This window comes from Corylus avellana, chromosome 4, assembly GCF_965113065.1.
Source record: "Corylus avellana chromosome 4, dhCorAvel1.hap1.2, whole genome shotgun sequence".
Classification (NCBI taxonomy): Eukaryota; Viridiplantae; Streptophyta; class Magnoliopsida; order Fagales; family Betulaceae; genus Corylus; species Corylus avellana.
The window spans coordinates 657,169-683,165 of NC_142493.1; the positions used below are offsets into that span (position 1 = coordinate 657,169).

Genomic DNA, 25,997 nt, shown 5'->3' on the forward strand with positions numbered 1-25,997 from the left:
AATAAGTGTTTGCGTGAAAATCTACATAAACACGTCACATCAAAATAAATATAAAAAATAGCATTTCGAATAATAGTTTTTGTTTTCTTCTTTCTTGGTTTTTTGCATTTCTCCTTTTTGGGCCAGATTGGGTTTGCACTTTGGATATAAACAATGACCTGTCATTCTACGAACTAGCTAGGAAGGAGGAAGGTTGTAACGTTACGCCACCATCAACGATGACGCTGGTCGCTGGAGTTTCTTCGTCTTTCTTTATTCAAGTCTTTTCAAGTGCTTTATCTCTGGCTCCAACCATTTTCAATCACTGTGAACCCTTTCTCTTTCTTTTTTTTTTATTTTTTATTTTTTATTTTTTGTACTAATTATCGAATCCTGTTACTCATTCAGATGGAGCCCACTTTGACGTTGAATCTCGGCTCTTGTTACTTGATTTTGATCATCCCTTGAAATTTCTTGAGAGTTTCCAATCCTACTTCCAAGAAAGTTTGACAAAGAACGAGAAAGGATGGTCTGGGGCTGGGTTTCCAGGTAGCTTTCCGAGCTGCCCAAACCCTGTACTCTTTCTAATCCCCTGCCAAATTCCAAGAAAATTCCCGGTCTATAACTATAACTATATATATAGGCCAGCAATCTCCTATAATTTATGGTAGTAGTCCAACAATCTCTTACGCTTTGAAATAGACAACACTATGGCCAGCGATATGATTGAAGGCGAGCTGAACGTGTTAACAATGTCCAACGATCAGATCGTGAATCTAATTTCTCCAACCCATCTTCCTGCTGAAGAAAAATTTGATGCCGGCTCTCTTTTTGTGGTCGTCAAAAACATTCTTAATCACGTAACCCATATTGTTGACGATGTTTTACAGCTGGTATGTATGTTTCTACCATCATATTCTTTATAAGATTTTCTTTTTTCACTTTTTTCTTTCTAGCTAGTCCAAATTAAGGTGGAATATAAATTTAATAGTCCAGCTATAAGATTTAACAAGTTTATTCCAATAGAGAACAAATAGATCGATGAGATGATATTATTTTTAGTTATATTGAAGGGTTCAAGTTAATTAGTCTTCGAGGTTTCTTTCACTAAATCTATACATATAGGGAAGGGAACACCTAGAGAAACCGGAGGAAAAGGTGTCAAGAGCCAGCTTCGATCCACTTCTATGCACACTACTCAAGCAAGTTTCCTATGAGGTAATTACAAAGAATACCATTTTTCACCCCCATGAAAATCTTGAACAATGGAGCATCGATCTTTCTTTCTTTCCCTCACCTTTTTTTTCCCCCAATTAATGTTTGTGGCATGAATTAGTTACCAAATTAGAAATTTTTTTAGATGGCATGCAAGGCTCCAGGTGTGGAAATTGCACACAAAACAACAATGTCAATACTTGATAAACTCTCAAGCTATTCATGGAATGCTAAGGCAATGCTGACACTTGCGGCATTTGCTTTGGATTATGAGGATATAATATTGGCTCTTGCCCAGCTTCACTCATCACACCAACTCGTCCAATCAGTGGAACATATACCAGCTGGTATGCTCAAATACAAGGTTGATGAACTTATCGAAATTATCGATTACACATTGAACATCATGGAGTCCATCTTTGAGTTGAAGAAGCTATCTACTAACAAGGATATAAATCAGGATGAACCAGCATCTGTCTACTGGATTATCATTACCATTGTAGCTTGTATACCTCATATGTGTTGCCTCACTAGCGATGAGTAGGTTGTTCTTGACCTTGACATGTCCTTTGTTTAGAAATCATTAATTGTCATGTCACAATTATAAGACTTGTTGTAATGCAATTGCTTATTGGCGCCAATTCATAGGCGTCTACACGATCGGGTTGTCAAAATAAAATATTTGATAGATAATATTAATGCACTTTTTGTGGTTGCCTGATTTTAGGGACAAGACACAGGGTCCATTGCCCTTGGACCAGACAATTAGTCAAACCCTCTTCCACTTAAAGAGCAGGATAAGAATTTGCCGATTACAAATAGGTTAGCCACGTAACTGGCCAATTTCAATCATAATTAAGGAATCGTGCTCATTGAATCTGTTGCACATGCAATATATAATGGCTTAAAAATGGGCAATAACAGGACTGACCAAAGATTCTTGTTTACTGCAGAGAAAGAAGGCAGGCCGATATCTTGTAGGTTTTCAAGGAGCTGATTTTCGCTAGGAATGATGTGCACCCTCTTATTGACGGTTCCACCAATGAAATGTTTAGCTTTACAAATTAAAACACACCAACCTTTTTTTTTTTTTCCCTTTTGCACCACATAAAACTGCACCTCATATATGGTTAAGCCTATATCTTCCAAGAATTACGCAAATAGATAATATTAAAATGAAATGTCGAGCAAACTTATTTGGGCTTAAACAATCAAGACTGTTTGGGGACAAACTTTCCAACATAGGTTGAAAGGATTCCCGACCGGCTAGCAGGTCGTGAGGATGGCCCTCCCTAAAAATACTTTTCCTTTACAAGTTTGTCGGTACTTAATGTTTCCTTTATCAATGTACTAGACTACAGTCACAGCTCCTTCACACTTGCTACAAAACAGAATATTATGGTACCTCATTTCATTTGAATTATGTTCAATATATAGACACATTAAAAATAATTTATTGAACAATTGACTTGATTTTTCACAGTTGTCTTGCACAAACAGGTTAGCATCGATGTGCTAAAAAATAACATTGTTCTATTGTTCATTTCAAGCCTGGACATCTCTAATGATGATATCTCAATTTTAATGCCAATTTATGATGGAATAAGGGAGAAGAGGGACCAATACAAAATTGTATGGATCCTAATCATGGAGCAGTGGATCGATGAGCTACAAAAGAAATTCACTAAGAGTGGAGACGACCCGGAGAAAATTCACTAACAAAAGATGAAGTACAAAGATAACGGGGAGAAAATCACTCAAAACCCAAAGCCCCAATACACTCAAATCTCACTCTCACACAACAGAGAAAAATACAGAAAGAGATAAAAAATTGACAAAAAAAAACTCTCTTTTTCTCTAAGTGCCACAAGACACAACAAAGTGAGAAAACCCTAATGAGATCTGTGGCTTCTAATTTTTCTCCCCACATCAAATTGTGAATCCTACTCCCTTTTATAAGAGTATGAAGTCGGTGGCCAAGAGGTGCTAAACCAAAAGGAACCGAATTGTGTTCCAAGTAAACCAAGGACTTCCAAATCTGACTTAGAAAGGACTCAAAGCCGGTGCTCAAAGAGAGAAGTCCAAAACGTGAGAGAATTCCAAAACCAATTTGGAATAAGACAAAACTGACCCACATGACTTGATGAAATTCAAGGAACCAAACAACAAACTCTACCTTGACTTGAATTCTATTAAGTCCCTAATGCAATTCTCCTCATGACGTCTCCTCCAATACCCACATGGGCAATCACAAGCTACAAACAACACTCAAGTCCAAGCAACTCTTGAACTTGTAAACCGGAATTGGCTTAGTCAACATATCCACTGGATTTTTCTCAGACGCAATTTTCTTCAATATGATATCTCCTCGTGTCACAACCAAATTACCAGCATAATCTGAATCGACATACCCAATGATACTGGAACCGATACCACTGTCTTTGTCAAAGACTGAACCAACATCTGTAGCACCCCGTAAATAACGGAATATCAAATTCATTGCCGGCCAGTAAACCTTGCTAGGATTGTGAAACATCTGGACGAATGCATTGCATAGCATACATGATGCTCCCAAACGCACTAAAATAATATAGATGCGACATGAAACACTCCTCTCTTGATGATGGCACCTTGCCATCCAAAATCTTTGCCAAACCTTGTTGTCACATTAAAGAACACGTCTTGATACGCCAAAGATTGAAACTATTCCGACCATCAAACTTTTCTACTTCAAATTTTGCAGAAGCCATCCCGCGAAATAAAGAACTTAGGCTTTGATACTACTTGTTGTGCACGGAATTAAAATACAGGATCCCAAATAAGCAGAATAGAAAATAGATCAATCACACATGACACCAAGATTTAAGTAGTTCGGCTTAAGAAGCCTACATCCACTGGCGGAGACGACCCGGAGAAAATTAACTAACAAAAGATGGAGCACAAAGATAACGGGGAGAAAATCTCTCAAAGCCTAAAGCCCCAATACACCCAAATCTAACTCTCACACAAAGGAGAAAAATACAGAAAGAGAGAAAAAATTGACAAAGAAAAATCTCTTTTTCTCTAAGTGTCACAAGGCACAACAAAGTGAGAAAACCCTAATGAGATATGTGGCTTCTAATTTTTCTCCCCACCTCAAATTGTGAATCATACTCCCTTTTATAAGAGTATGGAGTCGGTGGCCAAGAGGTGCTAAACCAAAAGGAACTGAATTGTGTTCCAAGTAAACCAAGGACTTCCAAATCTGACTTGGAAAGGACTAAAAGCCGGTGCTCAAAGAGAGAAGTCCAAAACGTGAGAGAATTCCAAAACCAATTTGGAATAAGACAAAACTGGCCCACATGACTTGATGAAATTCAAGGCACCAAACAACAAACTCTACCTTGACTTGAATTTCATCAAGTCCTAATACAAATTTCCTCATGACGTCTCCTCCAACACCACACGGGCAATCACACGCTACAAACAAAAATTATGTCCAAGCAACTCTTGAACTTGTAAGTCGGAATTGGCTTAGTCAACATATCCATTGGATTTTCCTCAGAGGCAATTTTCGTCAATATGATATCTCCTCGTGTCACAACCAGATTACCAGCATAATCTGAATCGACATACCCAATGATACTGGAACCGATACCACTATCTCTGTCAAAAACTGAGCCAACATCTATAGCACCCCGTAGATAACGGAATATCAAATTGACTACCGACTAGTAAACCTTGCTAGGATTAACAACACTGATTGCATGTAAAACATCTGGACGAATGCACTGCATAGCATACATGATGCTCCCAAATGCACTAAAATAATATAGATGCGACATGAAACACTCCTCCCTTGATGATGGCACCTTGCCATCCAAAATCTTCGCCAAACCTTGTTGTCGCATTAAAGAACACATCTTGATACGCCAAAGATTGAAACTATTTCGACCATCAAACTTTTCTACTTCAAATTTTGCAAAAGCCATCCTGCAAAATAAAGAGCCCAGGCTTTGATACCACTTGTTGTGCAAGGAATTAAAATACACGATCCCAAAGAAGCAGAATAGAAAATAGATCAATCACACAAGACACCAAGATTTAAGTGGTTCGGCTTAACAAGCCTACATCCACTGGCGGAGACGACTCGGAGGAAATTCCCTAACAAAAGATGAAGTACAAAGATAACGGGGTGAAAATCACTCAAAACCCAAAGCCCCAGTACATCCAAATCTCACTCTCACACAAAAGAGAAAAATACAGAAAGAGAGAAAAAATTGACAAATAAAACTCTCTTTTTCTCTAAGTGCCACAAGGCACAACAAAGTGAGAAAACCCTAATGAGATATATGGCTTCTAATTTTTCTCCCCACTTCAAATTGTGAATCATACTCCCTTTTATAAGAGTATGAAGTCGGTGGCCAAGAGGTGCTAAACCATAAGGAACCGAATTGTGTTCCAAGCAAACCAAGGTCTTCCAAATCTGACTTGGAAAGGACTCAAAGCCAGTGCTCAAAGAGAGAAGTCCAAAACGTGAGAGAATTCCAAAACCAATTTGGAATAAGACAAAACTGGCCCCGGATGACTTGATGAAATTCAAGGCACCAAACAACAAACTCCACCTTGACTTGAATTCCATCAAGTCCCTGCTGCAAATCTCCTCATGACGTCTCCTCAAACACCCACACGGGCAATCACAAGCTACAAACAACAATCAAGTCCAAGCAACTCTTGAACTTGCAATCCTGAACTGGCTTAGTGAGCATATCCACTGGATTTTCCTCAGAGGCAATTTTCTTCAATATGATATCTCCTCGTGTCACAACTAGATCACCAGCATAATCTGAATCGACATACCCAATGACATTGGAACTGATATTACTGTCTCTGTCAAAAACTGAGCCAACATCTATAGCACCTCGTAAATAACGGAATATCAAATTCACTACCGACCAGTAAACCTTGCTAGGATTAACAACACTAACTGGATGTGAAACATCTGAATGAATGCACTCCATAGCATACATGATGCTCCCAAACGCACTAAAATAATATAGATGCGATATGAAACACTCCTCCCTTGATGATGGTACCTTGCCATCCAAATTTTTCGTCAAACCTTGTTGTCGCATTAAAGAACACGTCTTGATACGCTAAAGACTGAAACTATTCTGACCATTAAACTTTTCTACTTTAAATTTTGCAGAAGCCATCCTGGAAAAGAAAGAACCCAGCCTTTGATACCACTTGTTGTGCACAGAATTAAAATACAGAATCCCAAAGAAGCAGAAAAGAGCATAATAGAAAATAAATCAATTACACAAGACACCAAGATTTATGTGGTTCGGCTTAACAAGGCTACATCCACTGGCAGAGACGACCCGGAGAAAATTCAGTAACAAAAGATGAAGTACAAAGATAACATGGAGAAAATCACTCAAAACCCAAAGCCCCAATACATCCAAATCTCATTCTCACACAAAAGAGAAAAATACAGAAAGAGAGAAAAAATTGACAAAGAAAACTCTCTTTTTCTCTAAGTGCCATAAGGCACAACAAAGTGAGAATACCCTAATGAGATATGTGGCTTCTAATTTTTCTCTCCACCTCAAATTGTGAATTATACTCCCTTTCATAACAGTATAAAGTTGGTGGCCAAGAGCTGCTAAACCAAAAGGAACCGAATTGTGTTCCAAGTAAACCAAGGACTTCCAAATCTGACTTGGAATGGACTCAAAGTCGGTGCTCAAAGAGAGAAGTCCAAAACGTGAGAGAATTCCAAAACCAATTTGGAATAAGACAAAACTGGCCCCACATGACTTGATGAAATTCAAGGCACGAAACAACATGAATTATGTTCAATTGACTTGATTTTTCACAGTTTTCTTGCACAAGCAGGTTAGGATCGATTTGCTAGAAAAGAAGAATGTTCTATTGTTCATTTCAAGCTTGGACATATCTCTAAGGACGATATCTCTATTTGGATGCCAATTTATGACATAATAAAGGAGAATGAATACCAATACAAAATTGTGTGGATCCCAATTGTGGAACCGATGACCTACGAAAGAAGTTTGACATGTTGTGGTTGAAGATGCCATGGTACATAGTGCAATACTTTGAGAACATGATTTGGCAAGTAGATTTCACATGGACTTTCTCACATTGTATTACCAAAATTCTTAGTTGGATTAGGCTAGTAGGTCACATATGGCATGCCCAAATTACTAGCAATTCGGAGAGTAAATTGCCAAAAATCTCAATCCGAGAGAATCAGTAGTGATGAACCCCTAAGGGCATGTACGTTGTAAACGAAAATGCACTAAACATGATTCGGCTAAGTGGAATGATGGCCTTCCCTTTCTGTCGACGGATGCATCAGAAACAAGGGTTTTGCATGAGACCACCTGGACCTTACGCAGTAAAGTCTTTTTTTCACAACTCTCAATACATACATATCCTTTGCACATACATACATACATGCATATGCACATATTCATTAATTCATGCATGTAGTTTTAGGCAAAATTCATACTGTGCCTTCAAATAAATTTAAGGTTAGACATATATGTCTTGTGCAATCAGATTGAAGAGTACACTTTCCTCTGTGGAGGCAAGGACAACATATGGATCGAACAATTTTCCAAGTAAGTAAATGTTGTGGCCGAGGATCCAGTCATAAAGGAAGCATACATTTCCATAGACTTTTCTTGCATTGGAAAAGGCTACAAACAACCTCCTTTGTGGAAACGCACCAAGACTCAGAAGAAGACTGAATCTAACCTTGGAAACTAAGAAATTCAAAAGTTATTGCTTTTCTTCAAGAATGAGAGCATATGGGCAGTGTTGACCAAATGGTCTACAAGGGTAGTCAGTGATCATGGGACAACAATTCTAATGGTTTTGGAGGCATTTGAAGAGTGGAAGGTGAATGTGCCTAAGAGAAGCTTGGAGATTTGCTTCAAAGAATACCATGAAAAGTTTCTTTAAATTGGTCCCTTGCCTTAGACCTCATGGAATTCATCCATGAAAGCACGCTCCCTCTCAATACTGTTTTTTTGTACCAGGCCCAACAATCTCTTCCTCTCACTCTCAAGTTTATACCATTCTCTATTGCTTATATTTATATGTTTGTAGTGATTCAATGTACGTAGACGTTGCCGCTTTTGATAAAGCTCAATATAGTTGATATGGATAGTAGTACTTCTTGTTGTCTTAAGTGAATAGTAAATTAATATAATCTGGATTCAACTTTCTTTTTTTCTTTCAGTTATTCTTAGCCATCAATAGCCTTAATTACTTTTTACTTCAAATTTTCATAATTAATTTTGTTCCACGATAAACAAAACTCAAGGATCCCATCTTTTTCGAAGAGAATTTGAAGCGAAAAACTTTTTACTTTTAAGCAGAGATATAGCTATAATTTAAACATACAATCAACAAATAACTAGAGTGAGTCTAAAACATTAGAATTGTTAAGGTAGCAGCAGCCACCTCACCTCATGAAGATTCTGCTACCTCACCTCATGAAGATTCTGCTACTGATATTATGGAAATTAGCTCTCATACAGATCCTGCTGCAAGAATAATGGATATCAATTCAATAGACAACAAGAAAGAAATCAAGGAAAGGTTTGGTGATTAATACTCCAACTGTCAATGATTCCCCAAGACCTTCTCTACATTCCTCTACGTGTTGCACAAGACCTGCCATATATACTCATACGTGTTTCTCAAGTTCTCATTAAATAGCCACTCAATTGATATGTGTATATTTGATTTACCATCATTTACCTTATTTTAATGTGACTTGTATTATATATAGAATATGTCTAAAGAACTTTCCCTGTATGGTGTATCTTTTCCAATTCTATTGTTCTCGTGTAAACTTATATAAATAGAATGCTACTGCAGTGTTTTGGTTAAGTTGACCAAAACCAATTCTCCACTACTCTATTCATGGTATCAGAGCTGATTTCCATAATATCAGTAGCAGAATCTTCATGAGGTGAGGCTGCTGCTATCTTCATGAGGTGAGCTGATTTGGTGTAGCAGGATGGTTCAGTTTCAGTAAGGATGGAGGGAAAGGCTTTGAGAGGAAAGTGCTTTGTAGTATAGTAGAGATGGAAATCATCAAAGGATTTAGGCTTAAGGGAGCCAGTCCTAGAGCGTGTGGTCATAGGATGCACATGGGGAGCAAGGCTCTCGGATGGGGCAGGGGCAAGGGATGTGATGGGGAGTTGGTCAAGAATAGTACATGGTGACTCAAGGGAAAGACTAGGTGAAGAAGAAGGATGATCAAGAGAATCATCCAGGGAAGAAACAGTAGACGGGAGAGAAGAAAAGGCCATGGCAATGTGTGGTGTAGAATTAAGTGACAATGAAGGAGATATGGTATCAGAGCCTTCATAGGCCAACGCCTCTTCTTTATTTTCTCAATGGCCTCCTCTTCAAACACTACCACTGCAACCTGCTTCACTCTACCGAGCTTTCCTCAACTCCTTGCTCTCAAACTTGATGAGCATAATTATTTGTTATGGTTGTCATTAGTTGTTCCTACCTTGAAAAGCCACGAGTTGATGGGCATAGTGGATGGTTCTGACCCATGCCCACCTCAAACCATACCTGATGCAGACGGCAAGGATGTTTCTAACCCTACCTATGCCGATTGGGTTAAGAAAGATCAATTCCTTCCCAGCTGGATCAATGTCAATCTTGCTGAATTTGTTTTGGCTACTATTTATGGCCTTCATACCTCACATCAAGTGTGGACTTCTTTGGCAAGTAGGTTTGCCTCTCAATCACCGTCACGTATTTCACACTTGAAACGCCAACTTCAAAGCCTCAATCAAGGATCCAAATCCTGCTCTGAGTATTTGAGTACTACCAAGCGTTGGGCAGATCAACTTGCTGCTATACGGAGACCAACTGATGATGAGGACTTGATCTCCTTCATCATCAGTGGACTCAATCCCACATTTAATTCATTTGTGACTTCTATTTTTATTGCTACTAGGGACAATCCACTTTCTTTCTTAGATTTTTAGGATGAGCTCCTGAATCATGAGATGCTCCTAAACCAGCAGCAGCAGAATGCCACTACTGATGTTCAGAATTTTGCACTCTTCATGCAGCGCCAAGGTGGTGGTCCTTCCAAACCCAACTTCCATTCCTTCAACAAAAAAGGCAAGGCTCCTCAATTCAATCGTTTTCCTCCCAAGTATGGCACATCCAAAGGAATTTCTATTCTTGGCACTGGTGGTCCTGCATCATGACTGTTTTCCTCCTAAACTAATGGCATCTCCTTCAACAACAATGGTGGTTCCTCCAATCAACCTTCTCGTGCTCCTTGTCAAATTTGTGGCAAGACTAGCCATCAAGCCCTTGACTGCTTTCACCGAATGGACTAAGCCTATCAAGGGCACCACCTTCCTTCTCAATTGGCTGCAATGGTGGCACAAACCAACAGCACCCGTGAGGAACAATCATGGTTCGCGGACAGCAGAGCCAATGCCCACATCACAAATGCACTGGAAAATTTAACTATTCAGCCACAGCCCTTTCAAGGCCCTAAATCAATAGCTGTTGGAAATGGAGCAGGCTTGAACATTGAGCACACTGGTTCAACCATTCTCCACTCATCAAATATTCCTTTTCATCTTAAGAATATATTGCATTGTCCTACTGCAACCACAAATCTTCTTTCAATTCAAAAATTTTGTCAAGATAATAACTGTTATTTTATTCTCACATCCTCTCATTTTTTTATGAAGGACCTTCGGACTCATGCACTGCTCCTGGAAGGCAAGAGTGAAAACGGGCTCTATCCTCTGAGGCTACGAAGATGCTCATCCAAAAATGCTTATGTCTTTACTGCGTTTCTAGGATTAAAAACTTCTATTCTAGTGTGGCACTCTAGGCTTGGTCACCCTTCCCTTTCCATTGTCAATCGTGTAATAAAGGCACATTCTTTGCCTACTTTGAATAATGATTCTAATAAAGAGCATTTTTGCGATTTTTGTCAATTGGGAAAAAGTAAGAAATTGCCTTTCTCTGCATCAAATAGAATCATTACCTCTGTTCTTGAACTCATTCATACGGATTTATGGACATCACCTATTCCTTTTATTAGTGGTTGTAAGTATTATATTATTTTTGTTGATGATTTTACACGCTATACGTGGTTCTATCCTCTACATTTTAAATCTGATACTTACAATTGCTTTGTCAAATTGAAAGTTCTGGTTGAAACACAATTTTCTTGTCAGATTCGGCAACTCCAATCTGATGGTGGGGGAGAATATACCTCCCACCTCTTTCAAAATTTCTTATTCATCAATGGCATTCAACATCAAAAGAGTTGTCCGCACACGTCCCAGCAAAATGGCTTAGTTGAACAGAAGCTTCGTCATATTCTTGAAACTGGACTTACCTTGCTTGCCCACTTTGGCTTATCTAATCGTTACTGGGTAGATGCCTTCATGACCTCTATTTTCATCATTAATCGGCTGCTCACCCCTATTTTGAAAAACACTTCTCCTTATGAGAAGTTGTTTCTTAAGTCACTTGATTATACACTTCTCATAAACTAGAATTCAGATCCAAAGCCTATATTTTTCTTGGGTATAGTCATGCAGGATATCGTTGTTTGGACCTTGTCACTGACCATGTGTATTTATCTCGACATGTAGTTTTTGATGAGCAATCCTTTCCAGCCAAAGATCATGCTCGACTTCAAGTGCCTTCCAAGATCAATGCAGTATCTGATGCTCCCTTCATGGTTTCGATAAGTATCCTTGATCCCATATCTCCTTCATTGTCTCTTAATTCTACACCACACACTGCCACGGCCCCTTCTTCTCTCCCATCCACTGTTTCTTCACTGGATGCTTCTCTTGATCATCCTTCTTCTTCACCTAGTCTTTCCCTTGAGTCACCATGTACTATTCTTGACCAACTCCCCATCACATCCCTTGCCCCTGCCCCATCCGAGAGTGCCCATCTACCCATTGTACCTCTTGCACCTGCCCCATCCGAGAGCCTTGCTCCCCATGTGCATCCTATGACCACAAGCTCTAGGACTGGCTCCCTTAAGCCTAAATCCTTTGATGATTTCCATCTCTACTATACTACAAAGCACTCTCCTCTTAAAGCCTTTCCCTCCATCCTTACCGAAACTGAACCATCCTGCTTCACCAAAGCTACGACTGATTCTCGATGGAGGGCTGCTATGATTGCTGAGTTTGAGGCTTTGATCTCTAATGGGACATGGACATTGTGTCCTCGTCTGCTCCACCAACGTGTTATAAGGAATCGGTGGGTCTACAAAATTAAGCAAAGGGCTGATGGTTCTATTGATAGGTTCAAAGCTCGTTTGGTTGCCAAAAGTTTTGAACAAGAAAGTGGTGTGGATTACACTGAGACATTTAGTCCCGTTATTAAACCTTCCACTATTCGAATTATTTTTGCCTTGGCTGTGCATTTTGACTGGCCAATTAAGCAGTTGGATGTGTCCAATGCCTTTTTGCATGGTACCTTGTTGGAGGAGGTCTACATGGAGCAACCTCAAGGTTTTGTTGATGGTGACAAATCAAATTTTGTATGTAAACTCAACAAGTCCATCTATGGACTCAAGCAAGCTCCAAGAGATTGGTTTACATGTTTATCTACTGCATTACTGGAGCTGGGGTTCACGGCTTCACTAGTTGATTCCTACTTATTTCTTTTCTTTAATGGTGGCATTACTATTTTTATGTTAGTTTACGTTGATGACATAATTGTCACAGGAAATCAGCCCTCTGTTATTCAATCTCTTATTATTAATCTCCAGCAGAGGTTCCCTTTAAAAGACTTGGGTCAATTGGGCTTCTTTCTTGGCATTAAGGTTACCCGCTCCACTGCTTGCTTGCACTTATCACAATCCAAGTATATTGCAGACATTCTCCATTGCACACGCATGTTTGGTGCTAAGCCTACTACATCTCCCTGCTCCTCTGGTTAAAAGCTCTCTAAATTTGACGGTGAGTTGCTAGTTGATCCAAGTAAATACTATCAAGTGGTGGGAGCCCTTCAATATTGTACCCTTACTCGCTCGGATATTTCTTATGCTGTCAATCAATTGTGTCAGTAGATGCACTCCCCCTCTTCATCTCATTGGTCCGCTGCTAAGAGGGTCCTCAAGTATTTGAAACATACTCCTGACCATGGGCTTCTTTATACCAAGGGACAGTTGCATCTCCAAGCCTTTTGCGATTCTGATTAGGCTGGCTGCCCCGACTATCGTCACTCAACATCGGGCTATGGTATTTTTCTGGGTAATTGCTTAGTGTCTTGGAGTGCCAAGAAACAAGTCGTGGTTTCTCGATCAAGCACGGAAGCTGAGTACCACTCCATGGCTCTAACTACTGCTGAATTATTTTGGCACCGTATGTTGTTCCAAGAATTACGTATTTCCTTGGCTGTGGCTCCTGTGCTTTGGTGTGACAATGTCAATGCTTTATCTTTGGCTTCCAATCCTGTATTTCATACTTGCACCAAACACATTGAAGTTGATTACCACTTCATACGTGAGAAGGTTCTGAATAGGGATATCTTGATTAAATTCATATCCACTGGTAACCAACTTGCAGATGTTTTTACCAAAGGGCTATCCTCTGCTCGTTTTGCCCTCTTATGATCCAAGCTAATGGTTCTACCCAGACCCCTTAGCTTGCGGGGGAATGTTAAGGTAGCAGCAGCCACCTCACCTTATGAAGATTCTGCTACCTCACCTCATGAAGATTCTGCTACTGATATTATGGAAATCAGCTCTTATACAGATCATGCTGCGAGAATAATGGACATCAATTCAATAGACAACAAGAAAGAAATCAAGGAAAGGTTTGGTGATTAATACTCCAACTGTCAATGATTCCCCAAGACCTTCTATACATGCCTCTGCGTGTTGCACAAGACCTGCCATATATATTCATATGTGTTGCTCAAGTTCTCATTAGACAGCCACTCAATTGATATGTGTATATTTGATTTACCATCATTTACCTTATTTTAATGCGACTTGTATTATATATATAATAGGTCTTAAGAACTTTCCCTATATGGTGTATCTTTTCCAATGTTCTTGTGTAAACTTATATAAATAGAATGCTACTGCAGTGTTTTGGTTAAGTTGACCAAAACCAATTCTCTACTACTCTGTTCAAGAACATAGCTAAATCTTCAAACGTCGCGATTAGAGACCAGCCATTAAAATACAAAGAGGTTACAATCCAAATTTAACCATCACAAAACATAATCAAAGCCTACTCTTAACAAGATAAAGCATGAAGATAATCTCAATCATGTTCTGTCAGTTGGCTCCATCAGCATCCCACATGTACTTGAGCTCACTACAAAAAAAAGGGGAGTTTCTGACGTGGTAAACAGTGTCTTTTTTTTGCCACGTCAGTAATTACTGACGTGCTAATTAGACACGTCAGCAAAATTATTTTCTGACGTGTCAAAGTTAACACGTCAGGATTTACTGACGTGTTAATTCTTGACGCGTCAGTAAAAAATTAACCAAATTTAATTTTGACGCAAATTTTTTAATTAGAAATAAAAATTATTAATTTCTGACGTGCCAACATTCGGCACGTCAGAAATTGCTGACGTGTCAAAATGACACGTCAGAAATTTCTGACGTGTCCAAAACGACACGTCAGCAATTTCTGACGTGTCAAAACGACACGTCAGAAATTTTTATTTCTATAATTATTATTATGTTTATTATTATTATTATTATTTTTGTTTTCTTTTGGTTTTTTGTTTTTGTTTATACAACTTATTTAATATTTATATACTTCAATATGCCTAATGCATGTTAATTACTTAATTTTATTATTTTAAGGAGATTCCAAAATATATAGTGATATAAAAATTGATCTAACGGTCATTTTTTTTTGCCATGTCAAATAAATTTAAACCAATCAGAACTAAACTTTTCTTCAATGTGTCGACCCAGCATTCCTTCTTTTTTGATAAACCTTCATCTAAGCACAACCAAAAATTAGCTTATCCAACGTTACATCATCCTCAATCATGAAAGCCAAGTTGTCAAGTTGGCCTAGTAATTTGTGTCATCACTCTTATGATCAGCATAATACAATTTTGGAGAATTTGTTATGATTTCAAGTGTTTTAGATGACTTAAATACAATTTTAATTACGTGTCCATAAATTTTTGGACAATTTACTTTTACAAGTGGTTTTTTTTTTTTTTTTTTTTTAAATGGCTATCATCTAATCATGGGTAATTGGCCGGGTATTGTGTCTAAGTTAAAGCATGAATGTCGATAGAGGTAGGCATTGAAATAGGCTGCTGGCCCAAAATTATTAATTGAGGCTTTATGGACTTCATTTAACTATAATCTCCACACGATATTACAATTAATGTGTCAATTAATTAGTGCAAAGATGTAATTTGGAACTCCCCCCTCAAATTTAATTAATTAATTATTTTTTAAAAAAAGATATTAATGTATCGGCATATAAAACACATGATAGTAATTGATAAGTTTAACGTGATGGCTATTAAGTTTTAGACAACCAAAAAAAAAAAAAAAAAAAAAAAGAAGAAGGAAAAATTAACTTTGATAATTACACAACTCCAAATACCACGAAGTAAATATTTAATAATGGTCCAATTAAACACATATACTAAAATAGTATTTAACGCTTTTTTAAATTAAAACCTAAATTATGTGAATTGAAGCAAAAAGAAAATAAAATAAAAATATAATACAAATATTTAACTTATATATATATATATATACATAATTACTGACGTGCCATCTTGGCACGTCAGGCGTTCCTGACGTGCTAAGATGGCGCGTCAGGCGTGGCCTTGGGAAGGCCAGCGCCTGCTGGCCGTCCCATCGGCCACGCCTTGCAGGCGTACGCTGGCGTTTAAATTTGGGATTTCTCCCATTTTTTTTTTTTCCCTCCAGCTACCTCCTCCCGCCGGCCTGCCTTCTTCTTCCCTCCCATTCTTTTTTTTCTTCTCTCCTCCGGCGCCCACAGCTCCCTCTAGCTCCCGCGCTCTCTCTCTCTCTCAGAGCTCTCCCGCGCTCTCTCTCTCTCATCAGCTCCCTCTCCCGCGCTCTCTCTCTCTCTCTCTCGCTCTATCTCTCTCCAGCTCACGTGACGCGCGTGCTCCGGCCATCTCCATCACTTCGCCGGCTGAAACTTCTCCGTCGTCGATCAACTACCTCCAGCTCGATCTCCTGCAGGTATATATATATATATATATATATATATATATATATATATATATATATATATTTATTTATTTATATATAGTTTTATTTTATATATACTGTTTTATTATATATATATATATATATTTTGTCTTGTTTAATCAAATTTATGTTTTATTTTGTCATGAATCCGTATGATGTTTGGTTAATATATATATTGGATTGATCGAGCATTTGTGAGTAGGTATTAATTGATGGAGGTGTTTGTTATTTTTTTTTTTTGCTTGAAATGTTATTTACTTATTGTACGTTCGCTGTATATGCACATGCATGCATGCAAGATGATGTTTCTGATGATAGCTAGGTTTTTGTTTCATAATATAATAGTTTTTAAAATGTCGCCGGATTGTTGTTTTATTTTTTTTATTTTTTGTTTGTTTAGCTGAAAAATGTTGGCTTATTAATTAGTAAATAATTTATACAACATTATTTAATTTCAATTTTAATCATTTGACCTTCTAATTAAGTACGTGTAGTACGTAGTGATAATTATAGAGATTTAATTCCATACTTTGTTTAATTAATACTTAAATTGAATGAGTCTTAATATTGAGACGTACATTAAATCTCTTATTAATTTGTAAGTTATACATGAGTATTAATTAAATAGAGACAGTACTCCAAATGAATACACACTTTAATTGGTACTATCCCCTTATTTTTTCTAACAAATTCATATCCATGAATATTGGAACTTCATATTAATTAAATAACTAACCTAGTTATTTAATTATTTTAGGGTCCCCATATATATATATATATATATATATATATATATATATATATATATATATATATATGCATGAATATTATTATATTTGCACATAAAAAATTTAAACCTATATGATAATGTATATATAGGTTTATATTTTTAACGTGGTTGAAATATTTAGGTTTATATATATGCATGTGCTTGAAATGAGGTATATATTTTTTAAGTCTTTTATATTATTGATTCGTAATTTATGTACGTAGCGAAAAATGGACAAGAGTTGGATGACAAAGTCTAGGGGTACGAGGGAATACAGAGACGGGTGTAGACTGTTCGTGGAGTTTGCAGTTAGTAACTGTAAAACCCCTGATGGAAAAATCAATTGCCCTTGCAAGATTTGTCGAAATAACCGGCGCCACCCGCCGGATTTCGTATTCGACCACTTAACAGGGGGAAAAGGAATGATGCCGGAATATACATTATGGTACTATCATGGTGAGAAGCATGTACAGGGTCCTGATAGACCGTCTGGTTCGAATCGCCCGGCTTCAGATGCGGGTGCAACTGCAAATCAGGGTGGAGACATGCACGCAATGTTGCGTGACTTATTCGGCATGCACGAAGTGGTCAGGGAAGACAATTGTGAGCCTCAAGTCGTAGTGCAAGGGGGTGAAGACATTGTAAACGAAGAAGCCGCTGAAGGTGACGCAGTAAAGTATTATATGCTTATGAAAAAGGCGGAGAAACCACTTCATAACGGAACAAAACATAGCAAACTAAGTGCGACTGTACACTTGTACAACCTGAAGTGCGTTGGTGGACTAAGTAACGCAAGCTTCTCGGCCTTCCTAGAGTTCATCAACCAGTTGCTGCCTGAGAGTGATGAAACGCTGCCTGGTAATACATATGAGGCGAAAAAGTTTTTACGAGATATGGGACTTGGGTATGAGAAGATACCGGCCTGTCGTAATGACTGTATGTTATTCTGGAAGGGCACAAAGGAGTTGGATTCATGTACCGTATGTGGAAAATCTAAATGGATGGATGCAATCAATTTAGATGAGGATGGTCAACCTATATCGTCGGGCAAGAAACGTCCGGTAAAGGTGTTGCGGTGGTTTCCACTTGTACCACGACTACAGAGGTTGTTTATGTCAGAGCATACTGCACGCTTTATGAGGTGGCATGCAGAAGGCCGCACAAAGGACGGCGTATTGAGGCATCCGGCTGATGGCGAAGCATGGAAGTCATTCGACAATTTACATCCGGAGTTTTCAGCGGACAGCAGGAATGTAAGGCTCGGACTAACCTCGGATGGATTTAATCCATTTGGAAACATGAGCACATCTCACAGCACTTGGCCTGTACTGCTTATGCCCTATAACTTGCCTCCTTGGATGTGCATGAAGCAGACATCTTTTATACTATCATTGATTATTCCAGGCCCAAGTTCACCTGGAATGGATATAGATGTCTACCTTCAACCCTTAATTGAGGAGTTACAAGAACTATGGAATGTAGGGGTGCCCACATACGACGTCTCAAAGAAAAAAAATTTTGTCCTACGAGCGCAGTTGATGTGGACAATTAATGACTTTCCAGCATATGCAGATTTGTCTGGATGGTCTACCAGGGGTGAGAAGGCATGTCCGTGCTGTATGAACTCGACATGGTCGAAGTGGTTAAAACATGGTCATAAATGGTGTTATATGGGGCACAAACGATACTTGCCCATGGATCATCCATGGAGGAGGAACAAAAGAACATTTGACGGCAACGTCGAATTAGAATGTGCCCCTGATGTCCCAAGTGGAAACGAAATCATGAACCAATTAGAAGGGATGGTGTTTGGGGATGAGAACGCTGGTCAGGCAAGGGAGGCTGCGAAAGAAAAAGGAAAGAAGCAGAAGACGAATACTTCTAATGTAGTATTCAAGAAGAAAAGTATTTTCTTTAGGTTGCCGTATTGGAAAGATAATTTATTACGGCACAACCTTGATGTTATGCACATAGAGAAAAACGTGATGGACAACATACTTGGTACAATACTGGACATTCCAGGGAAAACGAAGGACAACTTCGCCGCCCGCTTAGATTTGCAAGAAATGGGTTTGAGACGTACACTTCATCCCTACACTGGCGAGAATGGTAAGACATATATGCGGCAAGCTACCCACACGATGTCCAAGGATGATAAGACACATTTTTTGAAAGTGTTACGAAATGTAAGGGTGCCCGATGGATATGCCTCGAACATTTCCCGTTGTATACGACTTAAGGACTGTACGATATCGGGGTTAAAGAGTCATGACAGTCACGTATTGATGCAGCAGCTTCTACCTATTGCATTGCGTGGATCACTTCCAAGCAACGTGGTTAGACCACTTGTTGAGATGTCTGCATTCTTCAGGGAACTATGTTCAACAACATTGACACAAGAGGATATTGACCGACTACAGTGTGCCGTCTATATCACGTTGTGCAAGTTGGAACAGGTTTTTCCCCCCAGCTTTTTCACAAGCATGGTTCATGTGGTCGTGCATCTTATCGGTGAATGCCGACTCGGTGGACCAGTACAGTATAGGTGGATGTATCCGGCAGAGAGGTAAACTTTGTTTACGAATATTTCATATTTTATGGTTTAACTATAATACAAGACAAGTATTAACTGCACTGATTGATTGTATATTCGTTCATATTTAGGAGCCTTGGAGTTTTCAAATCTAATGTGCGTAACAAAGCGGCCCCTGAAGGCTGCATTGCGGAGGGTTACATAGCTACTGAGTTGGTGACGTTCTGTTCGAGATATTTAGATAATACACCAACATTTCACAATAGGATACAAAGAAATCCGGATGGTTCAAAGGGACATGGAACACGAGTCCGGCTCGACCGAATCACAATGACACAGATACACCGGTATATTATGTTCAATTCGGACGACTTCCTTCAATTGCGAACGTAAGTCGATGTCATTCTACGCCATATTGTATATTCAATGAACTTGTAACATTTCCCGTATCGAATTATAATTAACTTCATCATCGAATTGTAGAATGCACATGGATACGCTTAGGGGGCGAACAACAGAGGATCAGTTGGAAACCCAACATTATGAGCTGTTCTGCGACTGGTACCGTGACTACGTAAGAATGACGTGATGTTAACAAAATCACTTGTCGGATTATATTTGCATGCATAATGTTTTCCAAATGAACTGGAACACTCTTTAACCAAGTGTTAACATTGTATTGTAAATATTCACAGGTCGATCGATTGGATGATCGATGTAGGAAGGAACTTGGTGAGAAATTGATAATGCATTGTAGAGGGCCGCGGGAGTCAGCAGTCAGATACAATAGATATGTGGTTAACGGCAAGTTGTTTCGTACAATTGCATCTGATGCCGGAAAGAGGACTCAGAACAGCGGGGTGTGTGTGCCGACTGTTGATGGAGAAACGTACTACGGGAAGTTGACGGAAGTACTTGAGATTGAGTACTACGACAGAACTACGTACGTTATGTTCAGGTGTGATTGGGCGGACACCACGAGGGACAAGGGGTACAAGGTGGATGAGTATGGCATGATACTTGTGAACTTCAAAAACCTTGTTCACACCGGAGAATTGATTACTGATGAGCCATATGTGCTAACTTCACAAGTTGATCAGGTGTTTTACGTTGAAGATGGCAGATACCCGGATTGGGTTTGCGCAGTAAGGACCAAACCAAGAAATATATACGACGTTGGTCAGAGTGAAGGGCATCAGGATTCAGGTACCAATTATCACGAGTGTGAGCCGCTCATATTGACTAGAAATTGTGATCAGGATCTGCAGGATCATATCCAATACGTCAGACCCGACTTAGATCCAATTGAAGCGTATGTGATTGAATAAAAGCTATATATATATATATATATATATATATATATATATATATATATATATGTTTAGATTGGTAGTTGTTCACTATATGCCCATCAACGCATTTAATAGAGTTGTTTAATTGGGAAAAAACGTCAGTATATATATCTTATTTCATACGTGTGAGTCATGCATACATAACGTAGTGAATATTTCATACATTGTATACGTGATTAATTGAATTTGTGGTATTTTTTGCAGGTTACTATGAGCCATAGGGGGAAGAGAAGAGCACGCAGGGGCTCGTCTCTCAAGCGACAGCCTATGTCGCTTGGGTCTCCGTCAGTCCACCTTGATGATAGCGAGCAACAAGACGTTGCTCAGCTTTTGGGTATTCAGGACGGGTATCGACCGGTACTTCCAGGCGATATGGAAGGGGAGATCCCTCTCCATAATCCATACGGTCGGGCAGGCATGGCCCAGACGGGGTATCTGCCAGAGAGCCAGCTTGGACAGCGTATGCAGGGACATGTAGAGCACCTTGATGATAGCCAGCATAGCGCAGGTATGACCGAATTTTTTTTTGGAAAGATTGCAAGTTTTTTGGAAATTTCTAAATGTATTGGTGCGATATCAATTATATTATTTAACTACAACTACAATTTCATATAATTCTAAATATTCTAAAAAACATATATAGCAGGTCCCGACGACAGTGACACATCGGCCGAGGAGGACTGTATTGGTGCGACACAGGACACGGCTGGCCCGCAGCCAACCGACCCTGCTCCCGGCGACCACTTACTCCCTCGGCAGGTCCGCACCATAAGTAAGTGGATATGTTCGAATGTTGTGTATATATGTCTTAATTTAGTTGTAATTAGTATTGAATTCGACATAACTTACATCGGTAATTTTTTAATTTATTAGGTACCGATTCAGAGGGAAACGAAGTTATTGAGGTGTTTACCATCCGTGACTCGCACAGGTTTCCGGGAGTCCCTGCCGGCAAGCGGATCATTATGGAGTACAATGCTGCATGCCAGCCCGTCGGCGTTAGTTCCATGAGGTTTAAACGGATGGCTGGAGATATCGTAAGGAGCTCCAATTATGTCCGAATACCGGACGATTGGTTAAAGGTACCGCAGCGTACCAAAGAGGATATTTGGGACGCCTTGATGGTATGTGTTGCATATATGTTAAAACACTCATAATGTATATATGTATATATACGCTCTAAGTTGCACACATATATTTTAGTTTTTGTAATTTAATAATTTTGAACATGTGCAGGCATACTTTTTCGTCCCGCCCGAATTCAATTTGAAAGCCATAAAGAATGAAGCATTCAAGGATATGGGATCAAAGCTGCGGACTTGGAGGTACGAGCTTAAAAGACGCTGTGCAATTACGGAGGAAGATACTCCGGATACTATACGGGCAAGAGTGGGGGACAAAACACTTGACGAGTACAATGCCGAAGACGTGGAGATCTTATTGGAGAGATGGTGTACTCGTCAGAATAAGGTAGGTCATGAGTTAAATTCTTCATTTTGTGTAGTGTCATTATATGGTTTTATTAACATGTACGAGTGTCATGTAAAACAAAATTGCCTCTTTATTGTGTAGTGTTGCATATAAAGAGTACTAAAACCAAATTTCCTTACATTATTAACATATCAATATGGTAACTGTGTAGGACTATGCGAACAAAATGAAGAGCTTGCGAGCATTAAATAAAGAGCCCCATTGCACCGGATCGAAGAGCTATGCCAGAGCGACAGATGAGGAGGTAAGTGTGTAATTTAACATGTAAACAACAAATCATTTGATATATTTAAAAATATTTGTATGTCCTATTTTTTCGGCAGGCCATACGTCTGGGCAAGTATCCTACTCGTGCAGAGAGTTACATCAGCACGCACACGAAGGCGAACAAAAGCTATCCGAATGAGATAGTGGAAGAAAGATGTGTATGCTACAATTTAATTCTTTGTTTATATACTTTAAAATTATCTGCAATTAACAGTTGTATGACCCACTGACCCAATAATGAATGTAACATACAGAAAAGGATGAAGGAGCTGATACCCACCGACCCTGCAGCGTCGTCTAGCATCACAGAGGGAACGGTCAAGTGGGCGCCAAACGACGCGTATGCACAGGCCCATGGAAATAAGCCTGAATACGCCGGTAGGGTTCGGCAGCTTGGATCGGGTATTTTGCCCGTGCGGGGCTCCATACGTTCATACTATACACCTTCACAAGCAAGGTCAGAAAACACCAGCCAGTACTCCATGATATCACAAGAAACGCTTGACAGAGCTCTTGAGGCGGAGAGGGCGAAGCACAAGGAAGAGATAGATGCATTGGTGGCCGAGAACAATGCACGTCAGGCAGCGTTTGACGCCCGATTGCGCCAGATTGAGGCAATGATGCGGTTCAGCTCTGCACCAGATGGAGCTTCCCCACATATTGCGGTGGTGCCATCGTCGATCGACGGCGAAGCAGGTACTGACATTTTTTAATGGTCAAATGTGTTTTTAGACCTTTACCTATATATATGTGAACTTCTATAACCTATATATATGTTAACGTATAACTTATGACCTTTTCAGTTATAACTTATGACCTTATAACTTATAACTTATAACTTATAACTTATAACTTATGACCTATATATATGGAATTGTGTTATCTTATGACCTTTTCAGTTTTATGGAGGGGCCTACTGTTTCCTAGATTAGAGTAGCGGGGCCGAGGATCCCTCCCTCATGTATTATTTTTGAAGAAGAAATCCCTCATGTGTATTAAATCAGAAAGCATTGTTACCCATATACTAATTCTTGCGTGACTTGTCACATACAGCATTCCAATTGGGCTGCCTTAGGAGATAGAAAATAGTGGCCACCTTTTCTTGAATTAACTTGCTTGCTTCTATTTTTAATGGTCAAATGTGTTTCTAGAACTTTAGCTATATCATGTGAACTTCTAAAACCTATATATATGTCAACTTATAAATTTAGAGTATGGATATATATGTTGTAGTCATTCTCTTAATTAATTAATGTTGTGTAATTCCTGTTGAATTTGGTTTATATATCATTGTTGGTTTGGTGGTGGATGTGGGTACGTACGAGCGTTGCTTTTGAACTGTTTTATTGGTATTATGAGATCAATATACAACTATAGTCCTTGTAGAATATTAACAATCTAGTGTATGTGATTGTTTGAGAGTATGAAACGATCAAGTATTAACTAGATGAATATCATAATTTTTTGGAAATAATATAACATGATTTGAATATATGTAAAGTCCTATGTGTTAATATCCTCAACAAATTAAAATGTTAATAAATATCTCACATAATTGCCATGGCAAAAATGAAGCGCATGAGTCTATAAATTTAACGTCAACATTGATTGCTCTTGAGGCGGAGAATTTTAGTTTTTTTTTTTATATGCATTTTTGGCTAATTAACTTCATCATCGTTTTACCTCTTGTTGTTATATCATTTACTGTGTTAGACTCAACAATTGAGTTGGGTGAATATTTGGACATAAATGAATTGCCCTTACATAGTCAATATTGTTTGGTGATTGTTTGTTTTTATCGTTTGCAGGTGATGGAGAAGATGCTATGAATGTCAATAATCAGCATTGACCGTCTGGTTTGCCATTCATACTTGTATAAAAGTTACTTTGTTGACGTAATTGTATTTATGATATCCCTTTTTATAACAACAGAGATAGTTTTTTGATAATTGTGGTTGGTTATTGACACTGGTATATATATGTTATTTTGTGTGTGTTAAGATTGATGGAAAAATAGTCTGATGTGTTAACTTATTAGGTTATGACTTATGTTATTTGTTATTGATGGAAAAATAACATGACTTATGTTATTTGTATAGATTGACGGAAAAATTGCTAGAATTATTTGCAATGATTGATGGATAAATTGTATATCAGGTTAATTGTAATCCAAAATTCGAGTATAGTCTCAAAAAAACTAAAGAAAAATATATTGGGGGTGGAAAAGAATTTAAAAAAATTAACCAAATTTTCTGACGGGTCAATTTGTGACACGTCAGAAATTTCTGACGTGTTACAAATTGACACGTCAGAAATTTTCTGACGTGTCAATTTGTGACACGTCAGAAAATTTCTGACGTGCCACAATTTAACACGTCAGAAAATTTTCTGACGTGTCAATTTGTGGCACGTCAGAAATTTCTGACGTGTTGAATTTGACACGTCAGAAAAAAATTTCTGACGTGTCGATTTATAACACGTCAGAATTTCTGACGTGTTATAAATCGACACGTCAGAAATTTTCCATTTCTGACACTTATAATATTCACGCGCGAGACACGTCAGGAACACCACGTCAGGGACGTTTTCTGACGTGTCAGGCAGCCTGACACGTCAGAAAACGTACGTCAGAAAAAAATCATTTTCTTGTAGTGGCTACACAAGATCTAACTCCGTAAAAATGATCTAAATCAAGTCATTCAAAACAACTGCTTCCCGGGGTCTATCTTGTGCTAAATTATCATTTAAAATAAACACTTTTCAGCCAAATAAAATGCCACTTGTTGAATTTTATGCGCCCTCCTCCTAAAACTCTCATTATATATATAAACCATCATTATTCCAATACCATCTCACTTGTGAGTTTAGACTAAAGTATAATCATTCCAACAACAAAAAAGCTAAGTTTTTCCAAGCAATTGCAACAACATAAAACGATAACAATGATACCCTTTACTGTAGCGTTACACAATCAAACTTCCTAATACTAGTGACACTGGTTACAAATTAACTTAGACACGTACATCATGATTTGGTGGGAATAAGTCCCCTTATTAGATGAAATAGTCAATGTGACAGCTAGCACTTTAAGCTGATAGAGGACTTCATTAATGGTACAAAAACAGTAAGTCA

At 38.6% G+C, this 25,997-nt stretch overlaps 3 protein-coding genes and 1 pseudogene across 3 annotated transcripts; all 4 read left to right on the plus strand.

Moving 5' to 3' along the window:
- Nucleotides 1-610: 610 nt before the first annotated feature.
- Nucleotides 611-8,166, plus strand: LOC148586063 (protein SIEVE ELEMENT OCCLUSION B-like; annotated as a pseudogene).
- An 8,074-nt stretch (nt 8,167-16,240) lies between these two features.
- On the plus strand, nt 16,241-24,813 carry LOC132167849 (uncharacterized). Its single transcript, XM_059578884.2, has 9 exons — nt 16,241-16,444; nt 21,312-21,615; nt 21,754-21,879; nt 21,981-22,231; nt 22,344-22,577; nt 22,750-22,842; nt 22,922-23,023; nt 23,120-23,561; nt 24,674-24,813. The coding sequence occupies exons 2-9, from the start codon at nt 21,318-21,320 to the stop codon at nt 24,712-24,714; spliced, it is 1,587 nt and encodes a 528-aa protein (XP_059434867.2). The 5' UTR covers nt 16,241-16,444; nt 21,312-21,317; the 3' UTR covers nt 24,715-24,813.
- LOC148586064 (uncharacterized) lies at nt 17,648-19,960 on the plus strand. The gene is made up of 3 exons (XM_088515178.1): nt 17,648-17,709; nt 17,815-18,992; nt 19,887-19,960. The coding sequence occupies exons 1-3, from the start codon at nt 17,648-17,650 to the stop codon at nt 19,958-19,960; spliced, it is 1,314 nt and encodes a 437-aa protein (XP_088371304.1).
- On the plus strand, nt 20,086-21,083 carry LOC148586065 (uncharacterized). Its single transcript, XM_088515790.1, has 3 exons — nt 20,086-20,144; nt 20,239-20,329; nt 20,451-21,083. The coding sequence occupies exons 1-3, from the start codon at nt 20,086-20,088 to the stop codon at nt 21,081-21,083; spliced, it is 783 nt and encodes a 260-aa protein (XP_088371916.1).
- Nucleotides 24,814-25,997: the final 1,184 nt, after the last annotated feature.